The sequence below is a fragment of the Dysidea avara genome, chromosome 4 (assembly GCF_963678975.1).
Source record: "Dysidea avara chromosome 4, odDysAvar1.4, whole genome shotgun sequence".
Lineage (NCBI taxonomy): Eukaryota > Metazoa > Porifera > Demospongiae > Dictyoceratida > Dysideidae > Dysidea > Dysidea avara.
In genome coordinates, this window is record NC_089275.1 from 49,635,598 (window position 1) to 49,660,856 (window position 25,259).

The 25,259-nt window shown below is 38.6% G+C and overlaps 1 protein-coding gene across 2 annotated transcripts; it reads left to right on the plus strand.

Annotated features, from left to right (window-relative positions):
- Positions 1 to 2,201: 2,201 nt before the first annotated feature.
- On the plus strand, positions 2,202 to 23,121 carry LOC136252636 (ABC transporter A family member 9-like). Of its 2 annotated transcripts, none has more exons than XM_066045156.1 (31): positions 2,202 to 2,357; positions 7,717 to 7,815; positions 7,869 to 7,947; positions 10,811 to 11,024; positions 11,071 to 11,224; positions 11,573 to 11,712; positions 11,790 to 11,900; positions 11,948 to 12,049; positions 12,101 to 12,150; positions 12,205 to 12,300; positions 14,061 to 14,101; positions 14,875 to 14,938; positions 14,988 to 15,106; positions 15,153 to 15,241; positions 15,290 to 15,433; positions 19,044 to 19,148; positions 19,196 to 19,296; positions 19,345 to 19,412; positions 19,463 to 19,586; positions 19,639 to 19,706; positions 20,131 to 20,221; positions 20,272 to 20,366; positions 20,418 to 20,492; positions 20,538 to 20,615; positions 21,452 to 21,563; positions 21,611 to 21,693; positions 21,744 to 21,795; positions 21,843 to 21,953; positions 22,002 to 22,061; positions 22,779 to 22,904; positions 22,956 to 23,121. In XM_066045156.1, the coding sequence occupies exons 1-31, from the start codon at positions 2,301 to 2,303 to the stop codon at positions 23,063 to 23,065; spliced, it is 3,018 nt and encodes a 1,005-aa protein (XP_065901228.1). In that variant the 5' UTR covers positions 2,202 to 2,300; the 3' UTR covers positions 23,066 to 23,121. The 2 variants fall into 2 exon arrangements, with proteins under 2 accessions (XP_065901228.1, XP_065901229.1); XM_066045157.1 differs by having other exon boundaries at positions 2,246 to 2,357; positions 7,701 to 7,815.
- The last annotated feature ends 2,138 nt before the right edge of the window (positions 23,122 to 25,259 follow it).

Genomic DNA, 25,259 nt, shown 5'->3' on the forward strand with positions numbered 1-25,259 from the left:
CCGTTCACGAAATTTTCGTGGAGCAACCCGTTTTCTTTCAGTATATTTTCGTGAACGCGACGTACGTACCAAGTGTGGGGCAATCCGTTTTCGTTCGGTAAATTTGGGTCAGGTAACACACGTACATACTCGGTAAATTTTCGTGAACGCGACGTACGTACCATTCACTAACAGTGTGGGGTAGTCCGTTTTCGTTCGGTAAATTTTCGTGAATGCGAAGTACGTACCATTCCTCGACTATACTTTTTTTTTATTTTATTTTTTTTTATTTATTTTTATTAGTTTTTTTTTTACCCGGGCTTGATGGACTGCCCTTGCCTACCACCCCCAGCACATAAATGGCCTGTGCTGGACAAACCGGGACTTTCTTAGTCCACGGCAAACTGAGACTCTGCCCGAATCAGCTCCACAATTGGGGGAGTCTTAACATAGTGACCGATGGATGAGCGGGCTCCGCGGATGCATTGTATGGAGGACCGCAAGAGAGAAAAAGATAGACAGCACCTTAACCACCCCATGACAACAGAGTAATCATCGCCCCACTTGTTTGAAAGTTGATGAGCCAAGCGTTGATAAAAAACAGAAGCCTCATAAGCCAGACCACCAGAGGCAGACATTACCAGGGGGGTACAAGAGGCATGCTCCTCCTCACGAATTCTCTGAGCATACGCACGTTTCTTAATGTTCTCGTGCCTCCGATAACAGGAGGCCAGTGATGAGGACGCATTAGAAGCAGCCAGAGGGTTGAACACCCGCACATCCACAAAACATCTTTCACTTCTTCCACCCCAAAACCATTCATGGCGATGTCAAGACGGGCACCATCTTGGATATTGGCAGAAGCAGGGTAGTCCTGCTGTGAAACCGGCTGGAGCTCTGGTTCAACAGCTACCTGAGAGCATACTTCAGTCAACAGGGTAGCAGTTAGATCTCTGATCTCATTGTGTCGGATAGAAGGTAAGCCACCCTTGGGACAGGATAAAGCATGCTCCACTGAAAAGGAAGTCCCACATGCACAGTGAGCAGGAGTCCGCTGAGGAGACCACCCATAACGTAGTGCCACGGCATCGTGAAACGCGGACTTATGCAGTGCAAAGCCATGTTCCTGTAGGGGCCGGGTGGCAAGCCAGTTGGAGGCCCCTTTGGCTGAGGCTAGATCTAAAGCGCGTTGAGAGGAGGGATCTAAGTGGGTACGCAAACTGGAAGATCTATCCGAATAGTTGGAAGATTTGGAATTGCGGATTGCGGACTTGCGAGATAGCTGTTCTGTTTTAACAATAGCCGAATTGATACCCCGGTCCAGAATGAATTGTGAAAGAGGCTCAGCAATGTGACACGAGGCTGAATACTCCTCAGCTGCAATAAGAGTTGGGTTTATGATACCCAAACCACCATATCGAGGTGGAAGGGCAAATAATTTACGGATTGTGTCATTTGGTGGAGAGCAACCCATCAAAGTAGGGATAAGTACCAGCCGGATGTTGTCCTCAAGGGGTTGTAAAGCCTCTGATATGTTTGGAGTAGTGCGACAAAGGTAGAGCCAATGGCTTGACAAGCCATGAGTGAGAGCGGAATAAGCAGCATGCGGCTGAACTTGTGCGAACTTGGCAAGCCGTGTAATCTCTGCTGACCAACCAACAACCTTGTCCCTCACAAATTCCTGGACATAAGCGTTTGAACCAATGGCAGCCCCAAGGTAGGGACGGCCTGCGGAAGTAATTTGAACATCAGTATCTGAAAACAGAGTAGCAGCAATTGAATGGAACCTTTCCTTAGAAACTAACCAAGTTTTAGGAGCATTCACAAAATAGCCAAAAGCAGGTCCCTTAATACAGAGCTGGTTCCACCAGATGAGCAAGTCCTGTATACTGCCACAAGCACAAGCATCATCAGCATACCAGACCTGGTCCACTGTCCCATGAAGTTGATTGATTAAAGGCACTGTAGCAAGGGCATACATAGGCATAGCTAGTGGGTCTCCCTGTGTAGTACCCTCCTCTGTTAAAATAACCTCCCCAGAAACAAGCAAAGAGGCTGGAGACCTATAAATATTGATCAGAATAGTGGAAAGTGGCGGGCACAGTTGTCTGATGTTGTGTAGAGCCACCAAACGGTTCAGTTATGGTGTAATGACTATACCATACTGAACGACTATACTGGGGCTCGCTCAGGCTCGCCCCAACCAACTAACAACTCCGCGCCCTTTACTGCAACTCCACCTCGAACTCCACCTATATCTACAAGATGACAAATGAAGTGTGACGTTTGGTTTCAGACCAGAATCATGTAGCAGTGAGAATATGGAAACAACAAAATTTACTACAAACCTACTATTTCTACGTCGCCTAAAGGCAGTGGTGAGTGGCGATCGTGAATCGTGTCTTGACTGTCGTCGTGTGTCGAGCAATAGCTAGCTATTCAGTAAAGATAGCTACTAGTACACTGTCCAAATTGTGTGCTAAATAAATCATAAATATCCATGGTAACCTTATAATTAGCATTTGCATATCCATGCAGTGATTGCAATTGGCGGTCGCCATATTACCGGGTAGAAGCAAAGCATCAGTGAGACAAATTTTAGACAGTACGTGCCTCAAAGACTTGCATCACAGTGATCACAGCATCTCAAAGGCACGAGACTGCAGGGAGTGGTTGTGCATGCCCTCTGAATCTTGTGACTTATAATTAGAGGTAACTGCCGTAGCATGATATTTTTATATTCACCTTTGCCATGCCCATGCTGGTTTCATTTTTGAGCCAGTCTTTGTGGTCACATGTGACCGAGGATTTTCATGCATATACTTAATAATTATATTGCATTCTCTCATGTTATGCCACTCCTAACAAATTCTCTGCTTCCCATCCACCGCCCGCATCTGGTTACTTTCAGCTCTAAATATTCCATTATTCTGTATTCTTCCATTATTTTCTAGTTATTGTTGCATACTGTACAGGCTCAGTAAAAAGTGTCAGCTCATGTGTCAGTGTGCTAACAACAGTATCAAGCTGCGCAAATTCACATTGTGTGATTTTTGCAAATTAAAAGGGAAGGTGCAAGCATTAAGCATGCTTATATACAGTTTTTTATGGTTGTTCCAGGCAAATATGTTCCAGGAAAATAATGGCTTGCAAAGCTGCCAATATTATAATGGAATAATGGAAATGGACCACCCGCCAGCATGCAATATGCCTGAGCCCAGGCCGGGAAACAGAATTTATTTGGAGTAGTCTTAATAATGATGGTTTTCGATCAATGTAAATGATAATGATTTTTAGACATGCTTAATGGTTCAGGAAGCAATGTTGGATCATTCTGTGTTGGAGATAAGCATCTAATTTATGTACTTTGATCGCTAAAGCTTACTTTAAAAAGTAGCTAATAACTAAACTTGGCTTTAGACTTAAATTTTGTTGACTGTTCTTTGATTTTAAAAGCTGACTGGTTTCTGGAAATCAGTGAACTTCCTTTATGCCTGTCTGCAGTAAAATTTACCCATGAATAATGATGTCCATTTGTCACAAACTTCTTCATACAGAGTATATCTATGCAAAACAGCCAAGCTGTAAAAAGGCTCCCAAAAAATCCAGGGTGATAAAGTTGGGAAATCAAAGGTGGCAGCCAAGAAGTAGTGTGATAGTACGTACGAAGGTTAATGGAAAATAACAAAGATGCAGGTTAATTTGGTGCCAATTCCAGAAGCAACTGGCACAATTCACCTGAGCTGTCATTATTAAAATTTTGCCACTAACCTACCATCACAGCTATTTCTTGGTTGCCACTTTTGATTTCACAACCTTTATATACCCTGTCCTTTTTATAAGGGCCACAATTTTATTACAGTTTGGATGTTTGGTATAGATATCACATCTTTTTGTAATTACTTTTTACTTTCCTTTTCTCCTACTACAGGAAAAAGAAACGTTTATGTATCTGAACTGTCAACAGAGTGACTTGGAATAAAGCTAGGTGACTTGTATAGCTGAATTGTCATCAGAGTGACTTGTTTGTAGCTGAACTCTATGGGTGACTTGTAATATAGCTGAACCCTATACTGGGATAGCTATATTGACTTGAACTCTCTACAAGGTAACTTGTTCATAGCTGAACTTTCTACAGGGTGACTTTGTATAGCTGAACTCTCTACAAGGTGACTTGTTATGTAGCTGAATTTCTTTGTATCTGATTCTCTATTGAGTGACTTGTAACATAGCTGAACTCTCTACTGAGTGACTTGTAACATACCATAGGGTGACTGATTGCTTCTCTACTGGGTGACTGTAATGTAGCTGAACTCTCGACAGAGTGGCTTGTTTGGTTGGATTGTAAGAGATGAACTGTCTAGAAGATTGTTTGTAGCTGATATCTCTATAGGTTGACTTATTACATATAGGTAAACTCTCTACAAGGTGTCTTGTTACATAGTTGAATGCTCAAATAGAGTAACTTATCAACAGCAGACTCACTTCAGGGTAATTGTTGTTATATAGTGTCCAGTGTCAAACTAAGGTTAAGACTATCTCTTTAAGACTTCAATGGCATGGTCTCTAGTCAATCAGATCTTATATTATATAGTTACATAACTTATGCCCGCTCATTTTATGTCGTATTGTTTCTTTGTCTAACTTGGTTATCTGTGCTTCCAATTGAGAGACATAGTTTTGCACTCCATAAAGATGCTTTTAGGTGTGTTTGCTATATGGATCATTACCCAGTGGCTTTGCCTGTCAATTTGCATGCGTGTGTGCGTGCATGTGTGTGCGTGCGTGCGTGCATGCGTGCGTGCGTGCGTGCGTGCATGTGTGGTCATGGCTTCACTGTAGATCATGCAATGAATTGTGCATCTGGTGGTTTCCCTACACTGCATCATAATGCACTTAGGGACTTCACCGCATCTGCTTTTTGTGAAGTTTGTCATGACATGGGGATTGGGCCAGTGTTGCAACCCCTATATAACTGGTGAATCTTTTCATTATATCATGGCCAATATGGAGGATGAGCCACACCTGGATGTTAATGTGACGGATTCTGGAGAAACCCAAAAGCTTTCTTTGATGTAAGAGACTTCATTCCAACTGCCCCTAGTGATCGTAACACAGCAGTTTCTTCTCTATACAAAGGACAAACAGTGAATGCTTGAACAGCGTGTAAGAGACGTTGAAATGGGCTCCTTCACCCCATCGGTGTTATCTACTTTTGTGGAGTGGGCAGTGTGCTTACAAGTGATTGGCATCTCTGCTTGCTGTCCAGGGAGACCAGAGTTACAGTAGTACTAGTGTTGTCTTCTTGGATTAGATACTCCACCAGCTTTTCTTTACTCAGGTCGGCTTGACCTACTTGCATTGATCAAGGTCTCATCGTAGCAGCCCAGTGACTGTTGGTGCACTTGACCTTGTAAAGTGCTTCCATCATGTTGATCCCTTTATGATTACATCATGTTGATCCCTTTATGAATACGTCATGTTGATCCCTTTATAAATACATTATGTTGATCCCTTTATGAATACATCATGTTGATCCCTTTATGATTACAGAGTTATTTTGTTCATTTACCATCCAGTGCATGTGCCGGTGGTGGTGGCAAAGAGTCTTGCACCCTGTATTTATCAACATAGCTAAGTGCTCTAATGAGGTGACTTTATTATTAGGGTACCTCAATCACACACTTGCTGCACACAGTCGGTCACATTACTCCTCATGACATGTATTTTTTGATATAGTGCCATTGCATATTTCACCTTTGGTGATTTTTATGGCCATTTTTGCACAGAAATTATATTTCTGTCTTTATCTCCTTAATTAACTTTATTAAAACATGGTACCAAAGTAAAGGACTTGTTGACTAAAACAACTTGATTTTTGTATAAAACTAATAGGTAACTCTATTTTGAAGTTTATTAGCTGCAAATTTCTTTGACTTTGGGGTGTAAATTACCCATGGGGAGGTCAATTATCTCAAAATTCATGGGTAATATAAATGATCATAACTTTGGAATGAAATCACCAATTAATTTAATGTAAAATTTTCATTCAATAAGACTTTTACTTTGGTAACATGTTAATAAGTTAATTAATGTCTCAGGTAGATAGACATAAATGATCAAATTTCTGTGCAAAAATAGTCACAAAGATCAAATATGTGATGTAACTAGATCATGTCGTGAGAAGACTACTTACGTGGAAAGTTTCATGGTTTTATGAAAGAGGGCACGATTTTACGTTAATAATGTAATCTTTGTTATTTAGCTAGGAAAGCCACACAAATGGTTGGGTGGCTGAAAGAAGGCCCATGGGAGCTGTAATTTATCAATATCACTTCACACATTAGAATAGTTTATATCAATACTGTGATGCCAGAGTTGAATGGGTTGAATTTTTCTTTAAGACTCACGTGAGATGTTTGATGACATGTAATCAACTCTCCTCTCCATAGTGGTTGATATAATGGCTTCTCTGGCCTGAAAAGGAGGAACTATGGAAGACAATGCTTATATTGTTTTTCAGGCAATCTATAGCAATCATTGATAAGACCAAAATTAAAATCCCCAGTGAAGTACAAAATCATCCACATGCATGGCCTCAATATAAGGTAATAAAGGTGGTGAATTTTACATAAAAGCCTTTCATTGAGAAGGAATTTCACTCATAAAACAAATCTCATTCCTCTAACCATTGAATGTCACTTTACAGGCTGAGGTTTATGTGCATGAATCATATAGGCAGTATTGTTGTACATTTTCATCTTGGTTTCATACCATGTTCAACGAGGGGTGTGGGCAAGTGGCTGAATCATTATCCATTATCCCACTAGTTGCCACAAACATTATAGGACATGTCCAATTTTCACAACATACTGGGTTCATTTCTGATGTACGATCGACAAGCACAGTGGTACTCGAGACATCTGTTTGAAACACCTATAACTACAGCACAGTATAGCTAGTCAGTTCCCTTGCTTGTAAATGTTATATATAGCTAATGTTGGAGCACCAATCTGAAGACCCAATAATCATTTCTTGCCACTCTACAGAGCTTGAGGTAGCCTCTGCATGAGCATGGCAATCTTGAAAACTGACCTGTACATGTTTGATATTTCTGTATTTACGAAATAATAGGGAAATATGTGTGTGGGTAAAATACATGTGGGTGCTGATGAACAACAGAAAATCACCAGAGAGTGGCCGAACTATACAACCATCACCACAACTAGTTTACAAGGCATCAGGTGTAGATGCTGCATTCAAGTTAAGAATATAATCAACTTAATAATTAATTGTGTATATCTATTGCTGTTTTATCATTATTGTGTCATAGCTTTGCTCAAGCAAGACTATACTGGCACAGGTGTACATACAGTCAGTTTTTGGTTGCTATGGTATGCAGTGTGTACCTATAGTTTATGCTTCACAAACTAGTGTCTCTTGTATAGCCTCCCTTTCCTTGTTATTTAAGAGTTATGTTGGAGCCCAAATTATATCATTAGCAACAGCCATATTGTAGCTGCATTGCTGTTATTCAACACTTGCATCGTGTACATGTATTAAATGTTTCTTAACTCTGTGCAACATAATAATCAAGCCAGTTCAACTTTACAACTGTTTCATTTTTAATTGTGTGTAATAGCTATTACAGAATCTGCTGTAGCTATATAATGTAAATAATTTCTTGATTGTGATTGATAAATATCTCTGCTTGTATGTAGCCAGTTTTTATTCTAGTTCCTGAAGGATCTCACTCTACAACGTCGCAACATAACAACTCTTCTGTGTCAGGTGTTAGCTCCTGTTGTGATCATTAGTATTGCTGGAATTCTGCAGGTATTAGGGGGTGGGGCTGTACAGATCATATGGATATAACATGTTTATTAAAGATACTGCTTGATGTCACAGTCAAGAACAATGTTTACTTCAGAAAAATACCTGGCTCTGGGGAACCCCCTATATACAGTGGTGAGTAGTGTAATGTAATCTGGCTCTAAAGCTTATGGCTGTGATCATTGAATTCCTTATTTTTTCTTCTAGCTGTACTTGTTAAGATAAAGTGTCAATATATATAGGTTGAAACTAGATACTCTAATTAACCATTCCTAATGTATGTGAACACAATCTATTAATTGATAACTGATGATGACAATGCTAAACATTGCTAATTCAATGTGAGGACGTGTCGATTTTTGCAGCAAAATTTTTGTCGTAATGGGTGGGTAAAAGCAATGAGCAAAATGCTGGCATAATAGGTGCAATTTTTGGTGAAATGGACATAAAAATTGCACAAAAGATCGAGATACTCTAACAAAACACTCACACGTGATAAAAATCAACAATACATAGCTAATTGTTAAAGAACAAGTGACGATCGAGATACCCTAATAGAACAGTCACACAGGTGGAATACTAGCAGTTTCTTGCTATACAGAGCAAATGCAGATTGAGATACTCTAATAGAACAGTCATTTTAAGGTGAAATTGTGATTTGCACTTTGAAATGGTCAATTAACAAAGAGTAATGCTGAGTAAAATATATAATTCTTGAACAAAATGTGACCGGATTTGCGAAAAGGTACCTTTTTCATACACAAAATTTGACCCATTTTGTGAACTTTGGAGCTTCATAACTTTTTGATCATTTCATATAATTTGCTGAAATTTTCATTAGTGTAGTTATACAGTATCTGGCTACATTTTGATACTAAGAGCAAGTTAATCAGTGTAAGGAGTCAAGTGCTACATCATTTTGTTTGCTGGTATGTAAAATGTGTGTAAAAGGTACCTTTTCGCAAATCCAGTCACAAATATGGAGCACAATAGATGAAAAATGAAAGAATTACTGGAAAGAAAAATAAGTGGGAAAAAAAGCAAAATGTGACTGGATTTTGGAAAAACGATCCAAATCGCACATTAGAAGTTCCGAGATAAACGGTTTTAAAGAATTGAAGCCAGCATAACTCTCCAAGGATAGCAAGCACGCGTATGAAATTTACACAAAAGATGCATCAATCTGTTACCTTTCAAGCCACTTCCAGTACTTGTAGCTGCTTGTACAGTTTCCCGCCAAATAAGATAGAAAATCTGAGCAGTTGGACGAGCGAAGTAGTATCACGAGTGCTCACAAAGGGGTGGAGGTTGGGGGGTGGCGGGGAGGGCAAAAGATAGACCTCAAAATGGAGGCAGACCACGATTGGAGTCCAGACACCAGATTACAGGGCTGTGCTGGCTCCTTAGTGGCTGATATGTAGCAAAATCAGCAGAGAACACGTCTGGCCAACATTATAAGGCTGTCCACCAGTAAACCACTGACTCTTGCCAAGCCAGGTCCTACACAAGGCCTGAAACCGCCATTTGAGCACTCCACACCACCCAGAAAAGACGTGTGTAAAAACCAGCCTCGTGTAGTTTGAGTAGTGCTGAGGGTCAAAACTTGTAGTACGATAGTGTAGCTATCCACTGGTGGTGTTAGTTTGATTTTGCCTGATGTGCGATTTGGATCGGTTCTGTGAAATCTGGTCACATATAAATTATTTCTGGAGCATCACGTGAGATCACGTGACCTGCCAAGGATCCTGGAGCAGTGGAAAGAAGTCTGGTCAGTGTGTGGTGGCTGGCACTGGTCATGGAGTGATTCCAAAGTATGTTTTTGTGTGTTTGGCTCCTTTACAGCCAGATGAGTGTTATATGTGACTGGATTTTGGAAAAACGATCCAAATCGCACATTAGAAGTTCCGAGATAAACGGTTTTAAAGAATTGAAGCCAGCATAACTCTCCAAGGATAGCAAGCACGCGTATGAAATTTACACAAAAGATGCATCAATCTGTTACCTTTCAAGCCACTTCCAGTACTTGTAGCTGCTTGTACAGTTTCCCGCCAAATAAGATAGAAAATCTGAGCAGTTGGACGAGCGAAGTAGTATCACGAGTGCTCACAAAGGGGTGGAGGTTGGGGGGTGGCGGGGAGGGCAAAAGATAGACCTCAAAATGGAGGCAGACCACGATTGGAGTCCAGACACCAGATTACAGGGCTGTGCTGGCTCCTTAGTGGCTGATATGTAGCAAAATCAGCAGAGAACACGTCTGGCCAACATTATAAGGCTGTCCACCAGTAAACCACTGACTCTTGCCAAGCCAGGTCCTACACAAGGCCTGAAACCGCCATTTGAGCACTCCACACCACCCAGAAAAGACGTGTGTAAAAACCAGCCTCGTGTAGTTTGAGTAGTGCTGAGGGTCAAAACTTGTAGTACGATAGTGTAGCTATCCACTGGTGGTGTTAGTTTGATTTTGCCTGATGTGCGATTTGGATCGGTTCTGTGAAATCTGGTCACAAATAGCTCGTCCCTAGATCAATGTGGGAATACATTAAGTACATGCAGACACTCAATCCTACATACTAACTTTGATTGATAGATTGATCAGTTTGCAGTATACAAGATTATAGGATAGATTGATCAGTTTGCAGTATACAAGATTATAGTTAGCCATGTGTAACAGTTACCTATGACTTAGTAACATTTAGTCATGGCTTAGTAACATTTAGTCATGGCTTAGTGACAGTTAGTGATGGCTTAGTGACAGTTAGTCATGGCTTATATTAGTGACAGTTAGTGATGGCTTAGTGACAGTTAGTCATGGCTTAGTGACAGTTGGTGATGGCTTAGTGACAGTTGGTGATGGCTTAGTGACAGTTAGTCATGGCTTAGTGACAGTTAGTCATGGCTTAGTGACAGTTAGTCATGGCTTAATGACAGTTAGTCATGGCTTAGTAACAGTCACTTGCAGGTCCATGTGTAACACTAATGACTCACTTCTTATTCACAGATGTTACATGGATGGTAGCTTGTCAACACACTTCTGATCAACCTAATCAATGTTACATTGATGTCATCAATATCGGCTACTTTATCAATAACCCAGGTGTGAAGAGTGATATTGATATGCCATGGATTGACTATTACCGACTGGAATATCTCAGAAATTTCAGTTATCCTCCTCAGAGAGTCTTGTTTAATCTTCCATTCTTCTATTATGTCAAGTCAGTTATTGTTCTATTTAGTGATCATCATTCACTGTTGCTATAGTAATGCAGAAATGGACCTGGGATGTATGACTTATGATGGTAATGTTACTGGTTTCCTTGGTAATGCCCTATCACCACCACTACAATATATCTTCACACTGAACTTCACTATCAACCCAGAGTACTATAACAATAAATTTGATTCTCATCCTGTGGTATGTAAGCTGTGCATGTGTATCTGTATGTGTGTTGTAATTGTTGTATATAGCAAATGTGTTCACATGCCTAATATGCACCATCACCTATCCAAGTAAGAACAGCTGATCAGCCAATAATATAGTTAATCTCCTTATAGCATTGGTGATAGTAGAGAGATTTGCAGTTCTTAGAATTATAGCTTCCTGCAAAATGTTTAGCTTTCATTCCTAGTTATAAAATGTAGTAAATTTAGTGGCTATACTGTATATGTCGACAGAAGCATACACACAGCAGTAACAGCATAGTAAATAGTGACTAAAGTGTAATGACCATGTAACTATATGTAATTCAATACTTAATTCTAGTATGTAGGGAATGCAATTCATGTTCCATTCTTAATGGAGTTATCCAGTGAAGATGACTTAGTTAATCGTTTGATAGCAGTGATCAGGGATTATAGTCAACATGGTAACATCAGTACATCTAGTGATGATCAGTTTGACAGGTGTGTGTTGTTTTTGCTGTTGTGTGGGTATTTCATGGCAAATAATGATGCAGTAGCAGCCCCACCCCTTTTTGCAGGAACTATCTTGCTCAGCCAGTATCACAACAACAGTATGAGACAGTACTGCATTATGTTCAGGACAGGAACTTCTCATCCATTAGACCTCATGCTGGAGTAATATTTAACAAGTTAGTGTGATAATGTAATATCAGCCCCACCCATTTTTACTCTGCAGGATTACTGATAAGCTACTGGTTTACACAGTAGTGGCTCCAATCTTTCAGGTCACCTATCACCTTGCATCACTCAACTTCTCATCATTTTACACTAGTCGCAGGTACATGATATCTTATGATGTTATCCTGTGATTGAAATGTCATCTACTTAGGGTGCAGGCATCCAATCTGGTACACAATTCTTATCTTAAGAATCTAACTGGTAACTGTTTGCTATATTAGTGAGAAATTTTCTCATTGTATCACTGTTACCAAGGTAATGATCAGGAAGGTGATCCCATGATTGATGTGAGGGTAATGCCACTCCCCACTACACTGACTGAAACAAATTTTGATGTTACCACAGTACTTGGTAATCATGAGTTGTTATGCTGTTGTCAGGATCATGCTCCAAACACAAAGCTACTGAACATAATTATCAATATGACATTTATTCAAATTCTTTAACTGACTGTAGTCCACTCAAATGCAGGGCCATACAGACAATTCAGCTAACCATTATTAGACCATGTCACTCATAGAAGTTAAGTCATTAAATGAGGTATTTAATAAAATCCCATAGATACTTGACGGTATTTAATAAAATCCCATAGATACTTGATGGTATTTAATAAAATCCCATAGATACTTGATGGTATTTAATAAAATCCCATAGATACTTGATGGTATTTAATAAAATCCCATAGATACTTGATGGTAGTATACCCGTGACAAAACTTTTTGTCACATGTGTCACATGCTTTGCTGGATTCCAGTCACAACAGCTAATCAGAAATCATCACTATATTATAGAGTGTAACAAAAGGTATCACTGAATCATAAAGATGATTGTATTCATCTAGGAAGCCTGCATGCCAATGAGTTTTTTAGCACTGATTTGATCAGGAAGCCGCCATTACTGGCAACTACCAGAGCCACATGAGTCATAGTCTAAATTGGTTATTGTACAAATCCACAGTAACCCTACTATTAAGAGACCTTCAGAATGATACATAATCATCTTGGGCTTTGAAGCCTTTAGTGATTATTGTGCCATTCCTCAGGTCTCTAAAATAATGCAGATACCTGGATTTGTGCTATAACCTGTTCAGTGACTAATTAATTAGTTCCTATAAAATACTGATAGATAGATATCTTGAGGTTGTTATTCAATTGTTTCTTTGGCTATCAGTATATACACCTTAGGGTTAGAGTGCCATACATATGCTGGCTTGGCATTTAACACAAACCATTCAGTATGCTTCAGTGCCTGTGATACAAACCTTTTACTGCATACCGTGATTGCTTCAATGCATAACTGGGTAGCTGACTTCACTTCGTTGATATTTTTGTGGCCCCCAGGGCACATACAGATAGGGTAAATATCTAATGTGAAATTTTTTGACAAGTTAGAATCTTATTTTAATGAATAAAATTGTGATCAAGGTGAATACTACAAATATAAAATTTTAAGATGGAAAACTTTGACAATCTTTACCAATCAAATTGTCAAATTTCTTCATTGCGCTATATGTATCTTATAATATTATATGGTAACTATATGAGTAATTCAGCAAAAGAAAGTTGTCCATGGCTGCATTTATTCAAGTGGTGCATGACTTTAGATTGAGTGCAATGACAAGATTCACTGGAGTTGCATGATCTTGGATAACACCAACCTTTGAGGATAATAATTTTACCACCATTTTTATATGGTTTAATAAAAGCTTATACCAGTAAACATTAAAAGAGCATTTGAATAAATTGTCACCTCTCACTCTACAACAGTACAATGATGTGCATAGGCAATTTGAGGAGCATACTGTGCCACCCCAGCCCCTCCCTAGCTGATAAAATAAATAAATTTTGTTAAAACATTGCAATATAGATTGGCTTTAGCAAGTATAAATTGGCTGTACCATTTTTCATGCTTTTAGCATGAGTTGTGAACCATTTTAATGCCATTATATATAGCAAAATGTATACAGTCTTTGGGGATTGCACGCCCAGACATTCTCCAACATTTGTGCTGTACTTCTTTTACATGTTAAGTCTAAAATTGTCACTGATGATATTTCCAGTATTAATATTATGTAAATGTTATTCCAGTTATTGTCATGTTCTCCTCCACAGTTGGACTACTGTACCCACTAGCTACCTCCTTCATTATCCCTGTGAGTTGTGTGTTGCTACTATGTCCATTATGTACTGTAAACAAAACTTTTGTGTTACTAAAAGTTAACTTTTGTGTGACTAAAAGTTTTAGTTGTGAATTAAAGAAAATTTTCCAAATTTTGATTACCAATTAGCTAATTGTTCAATATTGGCTGTGGTAAGCTCACCTATAAGTTTAATCCACCATCCTGCCTTGTTTGCTGATTCACTAAACTTTAAGTCACACTAAATTTTTGTTGTCACACTTAAAGTATATACTTAGATAATAGATGTCCCATACTAGTTTGGTAACTTTTAAATGCCATACCCTGTACACAGTACCAGGACTAGATTTTGTAAACACGTGTTTTGCTTACTGCATGGTGAGTAGTAGGTTTGACCTATTCAAGGTTGATATGAGAGGCAGGAATTACATTCTTGGCTAATATCATGAACTACTTTCAGTACATCTAGACTGACGTACTAGTGTTAGTAGCTGAAAACATTAGCATTAAACTTGCCCCACCATTTTCACAAACATGTGCAAACACTTTCATGATGGGCACTTGTGCCAGTAGAATGCTAACTGCCCTCCAAGAAACAATCTACTAAACTTAAACAGTAACCAACACATATTTGAACAGAAAAGAGCATAGCAAAACTTTAGGCATGAAACACAAATAATATAGTCACATAGTTTTGTATGGGTACTATGCAGCCAGGTAATTAAGGCCATCCATTATGATATAGATAAACTGGATAAAGGCATTTTTTCCTTCTTTGATGCAATCAGGTATTTGTGGCTGGTCTTGTGAAGGACAAACATGAAAGACATTTAATAATGATGGAGCAGTGTGGTGGGTGTGTCCTAGTTAGTCTTGTCTTCATCACATGATCCACCCTCAGGACTATCACGACCAATTTACACTATCATCCAATACTTGTTCAATTATTGTTTGTACTTGTTCATCGCTATGATGATTACAGTGATGTCACTGGCCTTCCGTATCAGACTGTTTACACAGGTGATCACATGATCCATTACCATATCACATGATCTATCCATTATAGACCAACTGGCTAGTGTTGTTGGTAGTATTCTTCTCCTGGGGTCATGGTGCTGTAGTGATGGGATTCTTCTTTAGTAATTTCTTTAACAAGTGAGTGATCACTTATTAGAGTAATGATAAGGGTTTTCCCTATATTAGGCCACGTACAGCAGTGGTAATATCCTACCTGTTAGTGATATCTGGAGTAGTGATATCATTAATGGTGAACTTGTTTAAAGTGTTCTCTGAGAACAAGACTCCTCCATTCTTCTTCATGATGTACCCTCCCTTCTCATTCTACAGGTAATCAAATAAGTCATTGTGGTATGCATACATATAGCCATGATTGTTCAATTAGTATGAGATATGTCTATAAAATACCCAGCTGTGTGTCAAAGTGTTGTGCTCGGTTATAACTACCATTGTCATAACAAACGTAAATGTAACTAGTGCTGCAAGTATATAGTGGTCCATAGAGCATTATACTGCAGCATGACATACCCCAGCCTATGTTTAGCATGACATACCCCAGCCTATGTTCAGCATGACATACCCCAGCCTATGTTCAGCATGACATACCCCAGCCTATGTTCAGCATGACATACCCCAGCCTATGTTCAGCATGACATACCCCAGCCTTATGTTCAGAAGCTGGGTTAGTTCCATGGCTAGGTCAGCTTAGCAGAGAACACAAATTAAGTCTTTAACAAAGTCTGTTACAGCACAGAAAACGTGTATATAGTATTTGGAACACATCAAAGGACACAGACAGAACAAAAGTATCCACAAACTGTGTCTGTGGAAGTAAAACTTCATACGTACATGGTAGGGAAGATAAAGGTTTGGAATTTAATGCCCAAATTATTGCTTTCACTTTTCCTTCATGCCAGCTTAGCAGTATTGGTTAGACAGAATCATAGATTCTCTACTCCCAAGGACCAGAACTGATTGTTGATGACACCTCTATACATACCTCCGTTGACACCTTTCTATCATACAGTATGATAGTACTGTATAGTAGTACAATAGTACCGGATAGTAGGAACCACAAAGTTTGGGTGTGGTCCATGAGAAAACATCACCCAAAACACAGCCTCACTTTTCCCTGACTATGCTTTCAACAAGTAAAGCTTATTAAATGGAATTTTCTTGTGACTGACTGACTGAGTAACTGACTGACTGAGTAACCGATGCCTTCTGACAAGCATAACTCAATAACGGCCAAGGCTATGGGCTTGATTTTTCACTGTTCAACATCACTTCAATTGGACACGTGCCTTTGGCATACCATAGTACGTACAATGCATTCTTCATGTACTTACCAGTGTGCTCCTTTGTGTCTCATTCATCTTTGCTGACAGCAAAAGGTGTTGATTTGGTGGTAGCATGTAATGGTTTCCCTTCATAACAGAAATTGTCCGTATTTTTCATATTGGCTACTTTGATTGCAGATGTGCTTTTTGAACAGTTCTTGATTCGTATACTGTGTAACAGGTTGAACATAGCTGACAACAAAGCGTAATGGGTATATACTTCACTTTTCAGACGATAATTGATAGCTGGGGCATGCAGCGCCTTTCTTTTGATGCGGTATGCGTGGGTTCACCAGTCATAATAACTTTATTTTACAAAAATAATTAACAAACAAGTGCACAAAAAATGGAATTTTCAACTAGAGTAGGGACCATAGCACATCGATAAAAGTACTGAAACAAGCTGGAGTAGTGCACGATATTAAATCACAGTAAAACAATAAGAAGTGTTATATCCCTACTGTGCATTTCCATTATGGTATCTTGAACACAGTAGGGACAAAGATGTAACTCCTGCACATTCAGAAACATTAATGTTTTATTCCAGTTGACATGTGTAGTGACTTTTTAAAGTAGAATTTTTGTCTTCAATAGTTCGGTTGAATTCAAATTGTGTTGGTTCAATTAAGTGATGTCTTACCTATCAGGAACTAATGATAATTTCAATAGGACATCAATTCATTATGTTAGAACTAGCAAAAGAAAAGACTTTGGTGGAGTGCAAAACCAGAAAAACACTCTTGTGATGAAGGTAGCTCTTTGCAATTACACCAGCCCAAGTTATTTAAACAATATAAAATTGACTTTCATACAAACTGCCATTTGAAACTTTGAGCTAGCAGAAATTTTAGAGTGGCTGAAGGAGTGATCATCCTTAGCATCTCTGGCTGACGTACACAAAAGGCTGACAGTGAAAAGACAGGAAGTAACTCAAAATTTGCTGTATTACACAAGTTAAAGAAAGTTGCTCTGAATTAACTGGAGGTACAGGTGTGACAAATTTTTGTATGGAGACTATACGTAGTTTCCAATCTCAGGGAGTAGAATTAAACCTGATAATGTCTTCAGAGTGACCTCCTCTGTGTCCCATTTCTTTCTCCACTACCACAGGTGTTAATTTGCAGTCCGGCTTCAGTACAGCTGTCATTAAAATCATCTGTAGTTTCCATGGTGACTGGCTGGATTGATTGCAGAGGCTCTGCAATCAATCCAGCTGCCATGGAAACTAGAGCACTTCTGCAATATCAGCTAGTACATCTACACTTGTAGCTGTACTAGCTGACAGGATAGCTGAAGGTGCAGTTGCTTTTACTTTACTTACTTTATAATTCGTTGCTGGTAAACTTTTGCATTCTGCATTAAGGGGAAGAATAGTGCCAGATCCGTTATAAAAACTACTTGCTCAATAAATGTGCACCCCAACCTATCAATTACTGAAATATGAAGTGACTATGCCACTCAGTGCTATATGTGTTCCAGTGTTTAAAATAAAGAACGTATGAGAAGCACCATGATACGTGCTGATATGTGCATTGTAGCTGCTGCAGATGACAAGGTACATCTTAGGGTGAAGCGAGATAATCAAGTCCTTAGTTACAATTAGTTAGTAGAAACTGAAATTAGTTGAGTAAAAATTTTTAAAATTTCAAAGAAACTTATTGGAAGGTTTTGAGGTGTTCTGAAGACATTTACTTAAATGTTATTGTAATATATAATTACTTTTAGTTAAATATCTACTTTAACATTAATTCTACTATATACTACAATTATGGTGGCTGGTACAGGATACCAGTTGACCTTCAGCTGCATATTTTGCCATGCATATTAACTCTCGCTATTTTTGTAATCATGCACTGTAAGGCTTTAATAATAATAATAATAATTTATTAACTTGGTTAGACTATCCAATACTGATAAGCTGCTATAAAGGAAAGTGGAAGCTGATTTTTTGTGTGATGTTTTTGGACAAGAAAGTCCAAACCTACGTGATCCTCATAGGGGAAGTACCTAATGGTTGGAAGGGCCAAACAATGTTAAGGATAAGGTGAAGGCTGAGGATACAAAGTATACTAAACTAATGGCATGCCCCTCCAAGAAATCTTTTTAAAACTAATGCTCTGAAATTGAATTTCAGAGTATTTTGACAGTACAACATGCTAGTATCATGCCATAAATACAACAGTGTATATACTTATTTTTCTAGCTTACATCTATGTCAGTCACTCACAACATTCCTTAGAAGTGCTTATCATGGTTGTCATTCTGAAATGTTGCTGAGAGCCATGTGTGCAAGTCGATAGTTTCACAGATGCTTTATGGATTGTTGGTTGCTTAAAAGTGAATTGTAAAGTTATCTGAAATGTTAGTGGTTTATTGTGGTAAGAAGACAGTACTTGTGAAAGAGATAACTTGAGATGGCTATCCCCTCCCTCCCCCGGCTTCCTACACCTGTACTTATGATCCCTACTATACAGCACTACCGACGTTAGTAATATTATTCATTCATATGTTTGCATAATGTTTCTAGTAGAAGTCGTGATCTTCTGAATTATTTTGAACACAAGTTACATTGTGTTAATTCCTTGATCTCCATACTACAGAACACTGTTCTACCTCAATCAAGCTTGTAGTCAATATCAATGTTACTCCTCGCACATGTTGAAACCACATGACTCCAATCTTCTACCTCCTGCTTGGCTATACCTGTGAGTGCTCATGTGACCATCATGTGATCTCATGTGATCAAGTACAGGGTGTTGTCATCACTTGTTACTATGGTGATGAGTATGTATTTGTCATATGTGTTACCCAGTGAGTATGGAGTAAGGAAATCTGTGTTCTTCCCAATTATTGGTAAGAAATTATACATAGTCCATGTAAACAATTTGAGACACTACATAGGTCTGTACAAGTTGTTGTACAGTAGGAGAAGGTACTGTCAACCTATCATCAAAACTTCCTTATCAGTAGTAAGTGGTTTAGCTAGGCTTATGAGTCATGTGACATCATTACGAATCAGAATGGTGATGATGATGATGATGATGATGATGATGATGATGATGAAGAAGATCTGACATCACTGACATCTGATGATGACATTGGTGACTTGGAGAGGCCATATAATGATGATGTCATAATGGAGGGTAAGGGGTGATCACCAGCTAATGACATCACAATAATGATGTAATATTACAGAGGAATACATTGCTAACAATTATGATGAAATTGATGCTCCACTGGTACTGAACAAGCTAAGAAAAGAGGTAGCTACCCTATAATATGTGCTAATAATAATTGTGACAAGATTTTACAAAATAACAATCTAAATTGCACAATGACAAATTAAATGACCAACTATATTACCAGACTACAACTTGCATTGGTTGCTAGGAAGTATGTACTAGATTCTAACAGCATGGTGAATGTATCGACTTCAGTCATCATCCCCCATTGATTCTAACCCCTAAACGGTGCCCAACCCTAATTATATGAGCAATTGTGGTACTACCACACTCCTCAGCTAGATGAGAAGCTCTACTGGTGGCTCCAAGTACAGTAAATGTAATAAATTTTGTGTCTGGTGTAAATTCAGATGCATGCTTGCTGCCCTTGGCCGGAAACTGAATAGTATAAACAAATGTGCAATTTGGATTGGTATTCCAGCATTCATTTACAGTTGTCTCATAGTATCGAACTAGAGGAACCTACTGTGTGGCTGTCCATGGCTTCAGTGTTGTGGTGAATCGTAACGAATGTTTTGGATTACTAGGTCCTAATGGTAAGTGTATAGGTGTTATGATGTTATTCTAATAATAGCCCGGTTCACAGGGGCAGGAAAGACAACATTAATATCACTACTCACTGGGTTATATGAACCAACTAGTGGAACTGCTCGTGTTGCAGGTTATGATTTAGCTACTGAGGTTAGTGGGTGTGGCTGGTAGTGTAGGAGTGTAGCTCTACCCATTCTACAGACTGGTAACATTACCAACCACCTGGGGGTGTGTCCACAACATGATATTCAATACAACAAGTTGACAGTTAAGGAGGTGGGTGTGTCATTATTAGATGTGTAGATCACATGATCCTTGTAGCACTTGTTGTTCTATGCTCGTATCAGAGGAGTATATCGACGATATGAGAGTGATGTGGTCACTGGAGCAATGAAACAGGTAACAATGGCATAGTGTGTTTGTGACTGGGTCTGTCAAAACTGCATGTAATTCCATTTACTAATTTCTTTTATCTAGAAAGGAATGGTTAACCAAATTTTCAATCCTAGATGCCAGGAGCTTTAGAAGCTGCAGTGCTACAAAGTGGTAACAACAGAAAGATCGATTTGTGTAGCAGTGCTGTCATAATTTACTTAAACTGGCGTATCTGGGTAAACCAATTAGCTGGCCAGTTATTTCAGTTATCAGGTTTCATAACCAAATAGCCGATCTCTAAGATGTTTTCTCACATTTTGGGTTTTTGTCATGCTTAATCATTGATATCACACTTGTGGTAGGATTCTGCTATAGGTATAATCACTTGGTGCCTATTACGTTGACCACTGTGAGGACAATCTGACAAACTGTATAAATTACAAATTTTGAGGTAACAGTAGGTATAGTTTGCATACTAGGTGCACCATAAAAATTGCAGAAATGCCAGTTAACCAGATAACTGACAGTTATAATCTGCTCAGTAACTGGTTATGATATTCTGTCCAGTTTCACTGCTCTAATCTGGTTACTATCTGCCTTAGCAGTTGTATCTATCAATCATAACATCAAGAGATTTCATTATAAATGTTTGTCTGGGGAGAGAGCATCTGACTGCCAACATGTCCTGTACAAACACTGTATAAAGTTGACCTAGCTAGCTATGGCCAAATTAACACCTCTATAACACTGGTGATAAAAACTGATTTAATATGGCCAAGCCTTTTCCCTATAACTGGCTGAGGTGTACTCCCTCTATGCAAATATGCAGATCATATGATCATAATAGTTTTCTTGTACAGGTCAACCTACTTGATGCTGCCAATAAGAAGTCAAAACAGTTATCAGGAGGAATGAGACGTCGTTTATCTGTTGCAATGGCTTGTGTTGGTCGTCCTGACATTTTGATATTAGGTAAGTAGGCATTATCATTGGTTGAATTAGTGGGTGTGGCGCTCTAGATGAGCCAACCACAGGGCTTGACCCAGCAGCACGTCGACAAGTGTGGGAGGTGATTAATAATGTTAAACAGAACAAGTGTGTGGTGAGTGGGTGTGTGTTGTGTAGCAACAGTCAGTGTATCCATGGTAACAGATCCTAACCACACATGCTATGGAGGAGGCAGATCATTTATGTACCAGAATAGGTTATTAGATGAGTTAGTAGTAATTGTGGTATTGAGCTATTGTATAGGAATTATGAACTATGGTAAGTTACGTTGCCTGGGATCACAAAACAAACTGAAGGCTCGTTTTGGCTCTGGCTACCAATTACACATTAATCGTTATCCTGGAAGATCATCAGGTGGGTGTGGCTGGCATGAATTAGTTGATTAGCTCCACCCCATTTTAGAAATACAACAGTTCATATCATCACATCTTCCATCAGCCACCCTAGTGGAGTACTACTCTAGTAAGTAACCTCAGCACTACATTGCCAGCTCATTAATATTACTATGGTTTGCTGTGAAGACTGGCACAGCAGTGTACCTATAGGGCCTAGGGATGGGGGACTAAGCCCCAATAAAGAACTCTGGTACCATATATCATTAGTTTATATATGCAGTACAAACACAAGATCTTATAAGTAGTCAAACACTTCAATAGAGCAGTCATTACACATTAAGTCTTGTAGTTTTCTTTGTAACTTCTGTGGCTACAATCCCTGACTCTTGTTTCTTGTAGTTTCCTCAAGCTCATTGTGACTCCCTTACCAGATCCTGGATTAGAAGTTGGTGAAGAAATATCCACTTATGTCAGCTTTGGTTCATTATAATTATGCTAATAGTTTTGCAATATATGAATTTGAGGAACAATATGATCAGATCTTTCTTTATTAGATGGCCAATCTTAAATGATTGCTAACTAGTAACTACTAGTAATGCACCGATACCAATACTAGTATTGGTATCAGCCACTAGTATTGGTATCGGCCATTTCCCCCTCAAATGTATTGGTATCAGATCAGTAGTGGAAACTAAGTAGCTATCAGTGCATCATGATCAACTACACATGTTTACAATGTGGTAGTTTATGTAGTTAAAAACAACTGATGTACTTAATTAGTACACCTCTGAGCCTAGTTGGATTTTGTGTAGTTACCATTATGTCACAAGTACTATTTTTCTAGACAAGATGTGTTACAAGATAGATAAAGATCAACTTACAGTCAGCAAGTTGTTCACACTTCTCAACTCTGTCAAACATGAATTAGGAATATCAGATTGGGGTATTAAAAAGACTACCCTGGAAGATGGTAATATATTGCTATGTATAGCTAACTCATGCGATCTTATTTACCTCACAGTGTTCCTCAATATTGTTTATAAACACCATGACAACAGGATAAGAGCGAGAACCTGTCTCAATTATTTACCATGTAGATATTGTAATAGTAAACTGTATAGATGTAATTGACCATTTGCACCAAACTGTTATTTTACACTTCATAATATGGTGGTGGTGCTTGGCAGTAAGAATTACTTTGGAATTAGATATAAATCGCTATAATTATACTACCACACTTGTTATAATCCTCACTACAATGGTTATTGGTCTTGTTGCTGGTGTATGTGGTGGGTGCGTGGTCAATCACGCACGCACACACACACATACACACACACACACACAGACGCGATTGACCACACACCTACACCGCTATTCTCACAAATGTCACACTGTACTGCTCTACTAATAATCATGTGGGTGTGTGGTCAATCACACACACACACACACACACCTACACCCATGCACACAACGCTTTTCTCACAAATGTCACATTGTGCCACTCTACTAATAATCATGTGTGGGTGTGTGGTCAATCACACACACGCGCATGCATGCACATGCACACACAATAATTGGTAGAGTGGCACAGTGTGTCATTTGTGAGAAAAGCATGAAACTTCCATATCAATAATTGTACTAGTTATTATTTTGATATAGTGCCATCACTGATTTTACCTCTGCTGACCTCTTTGCAGCAAGAAAATTCATCATTATTGTCTTTATCTCCCTGAGGCACTTTTTTTTGTTAAACATGGTCCTAATTAAAGACGTTACAACTTGACTTTTGTTTGAGGTCAAAACTGATGTCATTCCACTCCATCACTTTTGTCTTATAATCTCCTTGAGGCATTATTTTACGCTGTTAAAATAATATGGTTTACAATTAAAGGTCTTGTGGCTTTTATTTGAACTCAACAGGTAATTTCTCAGAAATATGATTGTATTAGCCACGAAGTTACCTGTCCACTGGTAATTATGACAAACAAATTTAAAGATTTTTGTAGCAAAAAAAATGATCATAACTGAATTTTCAATGTAAAATTCCAAAAAGGTCAAGTATATGTGATGAAACTGTATCCAAAAGTTAATGTCATTGGTAGCAAGTCTATGTGCCAAGTTTGATGCTTTTCTCACAGAGTGCACAAAATCACCATAAATTATTTGCTATGCTGTCTAAATTAACATCTGAAAAAAATGACAACACGCCAAGCACTTATTCTTTTCCGTTTTGGTTATTAAACATTGGAATGGCCCAAAGGTACACGCACCCGGTTGTCTCAGGCACTTGCCTAGACTGCAAGCTGTCTGTGGATCAAGTCACTACCTGGCCTGGGATTTTGTTCTGCATTCAGCATAGTTTTCAGGTTCAGGTTCTGACTTCCTGTGCCACAGGATAATTTGTTGACTCCCTGCGGGTTCCTAGAGGGATAGTTGAACAATAATAATAAAACACAACACAAATAAAAGGTACACAGGGGGCAGGGGTTTCTGAAAACTGGTCAAGTGTATTCAAGCAGTTAAAAGTACATTTTGCATTGATTTGCAAAGGTACAAGACATTCAGATCTAGATACTCTCACTCCAATAAAGCAGTCACAGTATTCAGAGAAGCAGTATAGCAAGCTATGTAGCTATAAGTAAGGATTTTTATATACTTTATCAGTGATACTATATAGTTAGTTATTCTCAGCAGGCAGTTGGTCTTAACCAAAAGTCTAATTATGCTCTTATTCAGAAACCTGTCACTAAGAATCCTGGAGCCACCTGTGATAGCACTCCTTTCCCTTACATGTTCCCACTCAATGTACTGTTAACAATATATATAATCTTATTACAGTGGAACCTCTTTATTACGGACATTTTGGGATCAAGAGTTTTTTGCTGTAATATACTGAGAGGTTTTCCTCTTTCAGAGGTAAAAATGTATCAACCAGACCTGTTGGGACCAAAATTTTGTCTTGATTATGGAGGCACTTTCTATTGCGTCCTTAATTTGTGGAGTTTCTAAAAGAGAAGTTCCACTGTAATATATTGTTTATAATAATACAAGACAATGAGCAACTTAATAAATAATACACAACTTTCTATTTCAACAATAATATCAACATAATTATGATCATGTCAACCCTGCCATACCATTGTTTGTGCCCCATTAGCTACTACCCACAACGACTGATTTTCTTGTAATACTATATTAGTCTAAAACAATGCCATAATTATGTAATATATTTGACTACAGTAAACAGTACACCAAGCAATTCCTCCCTTAGCCATATTATAAAGATGATTTCAACTATAGTTGTTTATGCACACATGTTAGTCCA

Bases quoted from the DNA above. Each gene is read 5' to 3' on its own strand.
- LOC136252636 (XM_066045156.1), top strand. From the start codon at position 2,301: ATGGAAACAACAAAATTTACTACAAACCTACTATTTCTACGTCGCCTA. The intron at 11,025-11,070 runs GTCAGTTATTGT...CTGTTGCTATAG, and splicing joins CCATTCTTCTATTATGTCAA to TAATGCAGAAATGGACCTGG. The intron at 11,713-11,789 runs GTGTGTGTTGTT...CCCTTTTTGCAG, and splicing joins AGTGATGATCAGTTTGACAG to GAACTATCTTGCTCAGCCAG.